The following is a 9,015-nucleotide window of genomic DNA, read 5'->3' as shown; positions in this document are numbered from 1 at the left end:
GGTGTTTGTATGTATATATATAATGCATGTCTATATGTGTTGTGCATGTGCATATGTATGTATATATGCATATATAATGTGTTTACATACACACACACATATATCTATGTGCATATATATATATATATATATATATATATATATATACATGTATAAAATATGTGCATGCAAACAATGTATCAATATATATATATACACACGTATATGCATATACTTATACGCACTCACACACACATTAACATATCTGTCAATATGCACACGTTTGTATATTTTATATATGTGTGGGTGGTGAGTGCCGATATGTGTATATGTGACACGTACACATCTGCCTCAAAGCAGTCAAATTGAACAGGAAATTTGCAGAATTACATCGGAATTTCGACGTTATTACTGTTGCGGTGATATCCTTCGCTTTCAACGTTGCAGTGAACTCATTGTATTGTAGAATGTCCAGTTTAATGACACATCTCAGTATGTCATGATATTTCGATTGAAGTCTGCTAATGAGCTTTTATTTTCAATTCTTCTCTACTCTCACTTTCCTCTGTTCCTGCTTCCATCTCAACCACCATTGTAACCCGCATTTCATGCTCTCTCTCTCGCTCTCTTTCTACGAATATATTCATGTTCATATATTTATGCACTCAATAATTTATATATATATATATATATATATATATATATATAGATATGAGTGTGTGTAAGGAATGGGCAACAAAGATAAGAAAACGCCTAATACTGAATAAGCGAAAATAAGCAAAGATCAAAAAGGAAAAATTAGCGTGCAGCAGCTATTTTGTTGATGACTCTGGTAGTTTCGATACCTTGAAATAGAATTGCTAACTCAGTGACATCGAAAACCATATGATACAGTTGTTAGTTGACACAAAATTGAGAGAAATAATGGTTTCAAATTTTTGCACAAGGGCAGCTGTTGTGGGGGTGGGACTAAGTCGATTAAATGTACTTCAGTATTCAACTAGCGCTTATTTTACGGACCCAGATTGTCTGAAAGGCAAATTCGACCTCGGCGGAAATTTGGACGCTACGTATTTCGCCCGGCATGATAATAATTCTACCAGCTCACTGCTTTAAAAATATCGTGAGAAATATTAACTTCAATCATATTGACGGAGACCAAGAAAATGCAAGGATAGACAAAGGTTGCATTGTTTAGAAGAACGAATTGGGAAGGAAACCGATAGTATAAGTCCAATTAGGATGAAATTAAGTATCATACTATTTGTTAGTGTATGGGAAAATGTCTTTTCCAGAAAAATATTAGTAAATTACGATGAAAACGATATGAACTGAAAAGAACTGAAAAGTATGGTTCTGTAAGTTTCCGGGGAAAACTTGCGCGATGTCCTTAAAGCAAAAGCAGAAAATACGATGTCTGCTTGTTTGACAAGCTGAAAGGTGACAAAGAGATCTGTTATCTTTGTGGGAGCAGAAAGTAGTGTTGAAACAACCAGAGTCCGTAGCAAGGCAGCTGATGAAGTCTAAAGTTTTGACTCCTTGTTTTTTTTGCCACATTTTTTTTTATTATTTGAACCTATTTTTCTCAGGTTAATTATTTCTGACGCAAACAATGATTTTCAAAAGTTTTCCTCCACTTACTGTGACGATCTTCTGATCCAGGTCTCTTTCGTTCTTCTTTCCTTTCACTCTTTTGTGGGTTTTTTTTGCTTCCTCTCTCACCTCACTGTTCCCCAACGAGATGTCTCTGTCTGTCCATCTTGTTGCCTTCCGCTCCCAGGTTGCCAGTTTCTGCTTCCGTTCTGTCCAAAATAAAGTAACTGCCACTGTTCCTGAAAAAATCTTGCCGAAACCGACTGTTTGGAGACCCTATAAAGATGGAAATAGGCGCACGCACACACAAGCACACACACGCACGCCGATTTATCCGTACCAAGGTTTACATAAGTATCCCAGAGAAATGAGACTGATGTTGTAACTGTTGAGTGAAAAACCTTATCCGACATAAACATAAATCACATCTTAGCATCTTTTAGAAGGACTAACACAATATTCAGTGAAACCTTTCACATTCAAGACTATGAGAAGACAACTAAACTTGTGGCTGGAGTATATTATAGCTGATCTGCTCTGCTCATGCCTGGAATATCTTTTATTATTATGGGCTTGCAGTTGATAAACAGAACGACATTCAACCACATAAGTCACTGTATTATTTTAAATCGATTAGCTTGCGTTCTTCGATGAAGTTTGCAACACTCCAATGAAAACGTATCAAACCCTTGAAATTTAAGCTGGTCCTCAGTGGAAAATCTTGATACATTTCATTTTGCTTCAAATTCACTGAAATGCTTTCTCAAAGAATATCTTTTTTCAGTTTAATCTTTGAGATAACAACATTTACAGATCAAATTACATTTCTCAACGCATCTTAGGCTTATGATAACACAGTTTAATTTCATTTAATGATTATTCAATTTAAAAAAAGAGCTAACAAACCCAACATGTAACATCTGAAAGACAAAATATAGCGAATATGTTAAATTCACTTACTTAATTTCTATGATTGGCAAAGAAATTTAATCTAAGAGTGATTTTGTCGTAAATGAAGAAGTAAAAAGGAAGTAAATTAGTGTAAAAATTCATTTACTTCGGAAAGAAAAATCTGCAAACAACATCGTAGCTCGGAAGCAGTTTTAGATTTTTATTTGACGCAATAAATATTTCTACGTTTCTATGTTTTGTTTCTTTATCTTCTTATTGTTTTATTGCCAATTTTACAGAGAGTCAGCGAAAACGTCATCTTTTAAAAGGATCCTTTTACGGACGGAGGCGTTGTAAGTTCAACACTTAAAACATACAAAATATGAGAATCGTTTGCATTTTGTTGTGGCATTCTAAAAAGAATTGTTTTATATCTGCTTTCATAATCTCCAAGTAATTTGGTACTAAAGTTATTTCAATGAAACCTAACTAACAATTACCGAATGCTTGAACCCCGCCTCAACCGCCAGCTCGATCGATATAAAAAATAATATAAACACTCTTCACTATCATATTGTAACTTTATAATGGACAACCAACTTTCTTCCCATAAGTCCGAATTTTGGATCATGTGTCTATGATATATCCAAGACAAGGCAATAGATTGGAGAAGACACTTGTAGTTTAGTGACTCAGTGATTTTTATCCGGCAGGATTAAACTTACAGTAAAATAGGATTACGAAAGAAATATTGACTTTTAAGTGAAATACATTTAATCGACCAAAATCTACATGAAATTTGGCATTTGAGCTGCAATATTATTATTTATATATGTATTATCTCTCTCTCTCTCTCTCTCTCTCTCTCTCTCTCTCTCTCTCTCTCTCTCTCTCTCTCTCTGCCTCTCTCTTACACATACATGCTCTCACACAAACACACACTCACACATCCACCCACATACATAAGCACACACACACACCAAGCACACATGTGTCAAGAAAGACAGTAATACATTAGTATTTTATATCCTTGGTGGCATGGTAGGAATTTAAATAGAAAAAAATATTTCCTTTAGAAAATGATGTAATTTCTCAGAGATGTGATTTTAGATCATGTATCGAAGACTTTCAGTTGTTCCATTTATTTCACGGAAATTATATGAAGCCATTCTTGGAAAACGAATAGGTTTGAGAATATATGAGATTTTGTTTTACGCTGAACATCTATTTCTTAAACCACTTAACAGATTTCAAATAATATAATGCACATACTTCACTAAAGGATTTCTTTTTTATCTCTGGAATACAGCATTTCACAAAAGACAAGTTCTATGAAATCTGTATAAAAACTGACGTTAGCAAGAAGACAAGCTTTTGCACTTGTTACTACTGTTCTACGTAATAAACATCTCCTTAAATATTGCTGTACGAGAAAATGCTCCACGTTTGCAGTCCGAATATGGCGATTATTTGTGTAAAGTCACTAACATGTCTTCCCATAACGACTAATACGTTTTTTCAGCTTTATTGTTGTCAACTAATTAGATTAATGTTTTCGGTTTGAATTAAAAAGTTTTATTGTGTAATTTTCACGCCATTCCTAATCTTTTCCGCCTCTTTCATTTTCTGTCTGTCTGTCTGTCTCTCACTCTCTCTACATACATACATAAATACAGTGTAAATTACTAGCTTATATGTGTACGTGTGTGTGTGACGTTATATTTAATTTGATAGTTGTGCTTCCGTTTCAGCGTAAACTTATAATAAATCTTCCGTCAAAGATTTCATAAAAATTTGAATTCACTGTTATATGACATATAAGGCTAGTTATAATCTTCTTTTATCTTTTTGCGAACTCTTAATTCTGATTCTCGTTCTTAGTAAGTGCCTCTTCATTGATTATGGTTTAAATACTTGTCCAGGGAAAGATTGAATTGGATATAAGTTTAAATTGAACACACTATGTACTTGGAACATTCTGTTTGGTGTTATGTTTTATTTTGCTGACAGAGATGTTCTCTTGAAATCCCTACATATTCTCTAGCGAGATATTCACGAAGATATAGCCCCTATACCTCATTGTAAATATACACTATAAAGTTTGATCCCATATTACGTTAGTTATATGCTATATCAATGCTAAACATATATCTACTCGAATGTAGCTTATTAACTATTATTCGTGTAGCAGAAAAATCATTTGGTAATAAAAAATCTTAGCTTCTTTGAAAAGTAAAAAGGTCCACTAATTTTCCGATTTTGGAGCTTTGATAGCGTAGGGTTTGAGGATAAATAATACTAAGTTATTAGGTAGTTTACTTTCAAAACATTAACAAACGATGTCAGTAAAGTCCTGACGACATAGCAAATGAAAGCGGGTTGCGTCTTCCTGTTTTTTTTTCTAAAATAGCTGAGGCTCAAATTAGTTGTGTAGAAAAGAATGAAATATTATCCAAGTTATTTTGGATAATATTTCATGATAATATTTCATGAAGCACGTGTTTGAAACTATTATTCTGAATTGTGCAGAGATTATCAAATTGTAAGCTGCCACGAAAGATAAACTACTAGGATAAACAGTATCTTTTTTTTTCATTTGGGGAATATAAAATACGAACATCCAATATAATATTGTTTATCTAAGCAGCCAGCTCTGATCAAGCATGATCAAATAAATATTTGACTTGACATATATTAGGTTTCTTAATATATTTGAGAACTAGATCACAAAATGTTTGAAATCTCAAATAAAATTACCAAATTTTCCTATTGATACTCTTAATCTGTTCTTGAAAAGGATCAACGCCACAATTACGCAATAGAAAATTTTCCTTTGGTGATAGACACTTATGTCCGGACTTAAATATACTAGATATAATGCATTAAGATAACTTCTCACATCTATATTAACACCCGTAAAATAAAACAATTAGTTATCTTCTATACTTTTAATGAATTGTTGTGAAAATGATATATTACTAATAAAACTTACCAAATATTCCGAAAAACTTACCTCAGTATTTAGTAGAATATAATTACAGAGGCATAGATTTCACTTTACTTTATTTATAGTCGAATTCATTTCATATGAAATAAGTATATATTTTATATTAATGACTTGTTCTTTGCTGCCTGTAATTAATCCTAATTATTCTAATTTCTAAATCTTTGGTTTGTTTTTCTCCCGTACTAACTTTAGCATTATTTTGTTATATTTTCTCTACTAATTCCAGAGGAAGCTTGTCCTGCTAACACATATGGTTGGGATTGTTCCCAGAAGTGCTATTGTAGAGATCCTTCTAACTGTCACAGGCTAAGAGGACCTCTACCATCCTGTGAATGTAAAGAGGGTTATTTTAACCGGCCAAATTGTCAACGAGGTATGCTACTAATTATTGCATGAACTAACAATGTTTTATATATTTCTAATGAAACATAATGTATACAAATATTTTCTTTCAGCATATTCAATAAATTGTGAATTAAGCCATTCAAGTAGATGTATTATGATTGTCGGTTTAAATGTTTTTAGGGTTTTCTGCATATGAAGACTTTTAATATAAAAGCATATGCTTAAGATAAAACAAGTTTTATTATAAATAGTATTAGTTTGATCAATATAAATTTTTAAAGAATGTCGTATTGCAAATCTAAATAAATTTTCCATTATAATTATGACCTACCGTATTTTACCCACGTTGGCTTTTCAAGAGTAAATGTATCCTTTAATGCAAAATTTATTCACTTCCGACCGCGAAGATCAGTTGATCAGTTGAATCAAATTGAGTATTATAACTTATTTTTAGAGCCATTAATTTATCAGATCCTGATACAGCACCGCCTTCGATGAACAGAGTTTTATGTTTCAAGTGTCATGTCGGATGTATAAAATTTAATACAGTTTTGTTGTTGACGTTATTGGAAGTCGAAAGCAGATAATGTTTGCGCATTTTTTGTTCTGCAATTTTCAGTCATCGAAGCGTGTTAAATCTTGTTGAACTATAAACAATTTTCAGTTTGTTTTTGAAATTTTCTGCGCAAAATATTTTCTGCGTTGTTTGCAATAGCCCTACATGTTTTGCCATTGTTCTGGTCTTTCTGTTGTTTAAGTCTGTCAACTGCTATTCCCGAGGCTATAGGGACGCTTTCAAAATTACTTTCAAATCCCAGTGATATTGAGACAGGGAAGTTGTATGTATGGTACATATGTATCTGGAAAAGGTATGCGTACTAAGAATTTGCCCCTGTTATTCCATTACAATTTTAGGATACTATCTTCTGGTTTTGTTGCAATTTTTTATATAATCTTCAGAAGGCACAATCCATTGATTTATATGGACTTGATATATCTGCAATTTTAAGACTTTTAAGGTCAATGATAAGTAGGTGAGAGATGATGGTTATTCATTTTCTTGCTGTATATGTGATAAAATAGTTTTTTTTATTATTCCAGTTGAAATGTCTGTGTGAAATTACGAGTTTGAAACATGACTATCCACTAAAAAGAGGAATATTGTAGATATATTTATTTTTAATTTTATTGAGTCGCTGCATCGTATAAAGGATTTTCTTTGCTACTTTCGGAGAAGTACTACTCATAAACTACTTTATTAAAGTCAATTTCAGGGGTATTACCTTACAAACTAAGTATTGCTTACTGTATACGGTCGATATTCGCTTATTATTCTGCTATATTTCTATAAAGGCTAGGGTGGTTTGTGCTTTATGTATGTCATGTCATCTTTCTTTACTTCTGATGGAATAATTTTCGCCTTTCGTCTGACCGGTTCTCGGGTAGTTGTTGATTATTATTGTGAGGTCGTACACTCAAATCTGCTTATCAGGTCGTTTCTAAATCTATTTCTGTTGTAACTGTTTATAATAGGAGACACAATCCATCGTCTTCTTACAATCCAGCTTTGTCTTTGGTGTTTGGGCAGGTTAGTCTAGTAGGAATAGTGACATAATATCTGTTTTAGGCCTACGACTTATTCTCAACTTGCTGCGAATGCGCGTTCCATATCAACATCAACCACAGACAACAGCGATTACTTCCACTCACCCGAAGAAGGTGCAGATCTTTCCATTAGCTTGGTTTCTTTATTCACTCTAAAAATGCTTCACCGATCATTAAATGTGAAACCATATGCATATAAGTAGATTTCGAATAGTTCAGTTCGCTGAATTTACACACACGCGCAATGCGCGCGCTTTTCTGAATATAACTAATTAACAAATTATTTAAGCCATTTATTTCTTCGCTACCTTCCCTCATGGATGTGCAATTTGTCCTCACTCTATGATGGGATTCTTCAATATTTATTTATATATTTTTAATTGCCGACGATATTCAAAAGTAACATCGATTAGTCAGTAATAATCTGTAATTATATGTATACATACATACATACATATCTATATAGTTATATAAATATATATATGTATATACATATACACATACACTATTATATATGTACGTATATATATATATATATATGTTACACATCTCTGAATGTATGGATGAAACGTATCTTATTATCCAAGTTCTTCAACAAAAATTAATGAATGATCCGTTTGATATACTAACTTTTAATATCAGCATACATACATGTGATGACGCGCGCGCACATACATATGATTACGCATACATACATATAAATATATATCTGTGTGTGTGTGTGTGTGTGTGTGTGTGTGTGTGTGTGTGTGTGTGTGTGTGTGTGTGTGTGTGTGTGTGTGTGTGTGTGTGTGTGTGTGTGTGTGTGTGTGTGTGTGTGTGTGTGCATAAAGTTTTACTTTGTCAGTTGTTTGCGTTATTCTTGTACGTTGTTCAATGGGTTTTCACTATCTGAAAGTGATTCAATCTAAATATTCAAAGATTTCTTAGGTTTCTTAGTGTCAAAATAATTCTACTCATCCCACGTTTTTCTATTGGTAAAACAGACGCCGATTTTCTGAGAAAACTATTTGCAATTAATCTAGCAATTCGGAGTCAAGAATCGAAACGATTTTTGTATTTGATTTTTGTGTTAAGGAATACGTTATGAACATTTATATGCAAATTATTGCTATATTTCAGGTAATTACGTTTTTTCTGTTCTCCATCAAGTATTTAGGATCTCATTTCAAAACGGGGGCACCAGTATTTTCTTAACGAAACACTAACGAAGCACTTTGAAACTTGGGACACTGGTAGAATGTGTCATATAAAACATCTTTTACTCTTAGTCTTCTTAACAAAAAAACGTACATCGCAAGTTATTCCATGTTAAAGTTGTCGTATTTCTGTAATTTCAACCAATCACTGACGTCTATTCAGCTGAATAGAGTTACTGCTGGCTAGTCATAAGAATGTTATTCCCTGTGACCTATTTCATCCGGTTTAATCGTAATTTATACGCATATATTGTTTATATAATAAATTACGCTGTGCGTATCTATGTGTGTAACAATATTAGAGTTCGGATTCTAGAGTTAGGGTTAGTTTTAGGGTTAGGGTTAGGGTTAGGGTTAGGGTTAACAGTCTAGTTAGGGTTAGGGTTAGGGTTAGGG

The 9,015-nt window shown here is 32.9% G+C and overlaps 1 protein-coding gene across 6 annotated transcripts in view; it reads left to right on the top strand.

Moving 5' to 3' along the window:
- The window catches only part of LOC106878895 (receptor-type tyrosine-protein phosphatase T), a 596,380-nt gene that overhangs the window by 327,554 nt on the left and 259,811 nt on the right, over positions 1-9,015 (top strand). For 5 of the 6 annotated variants that reach the window (XM_014928243.2, XM_014928244.2, XM_014928240.2 and 2 more), the window contains exon 5: positions 5,697-5,843. The exons of the other annotated variant lie outside the window; for it this stretch is intronic. In XM_014928243.2, coding sequence (XP_014783729.1) covers positions 5,697-5,843 — 147 coding nt within the window. The remainder of the gene's footprint in view (positions 1-5,696; positions 5,844-9,015) is intronic. 6 annotated transcript variants of the gene reach the window in all.

The sequence above is a fragment of the Octopus bimaculoides genome, chromosome 8 (assembly GCF_001194135.2).
Source record: "Octopus bimaculoides isolate UCB-OBI-ISO-001 chromosome 8, ASM119413v2, whole genome shotgun sequence".
NCBI classification, from domain to species: Eukaryota; Metazoa; Mollusca; class Cephalopoda; order Octopoda; family Octopodidae; genus Octopus; species Octopus bimaculoides.
The sequence above is the reverse complement of the archived record's forward strand: the minus strand, read 5'-3'. Positions and strand labels throughout refer to the sequence as shown.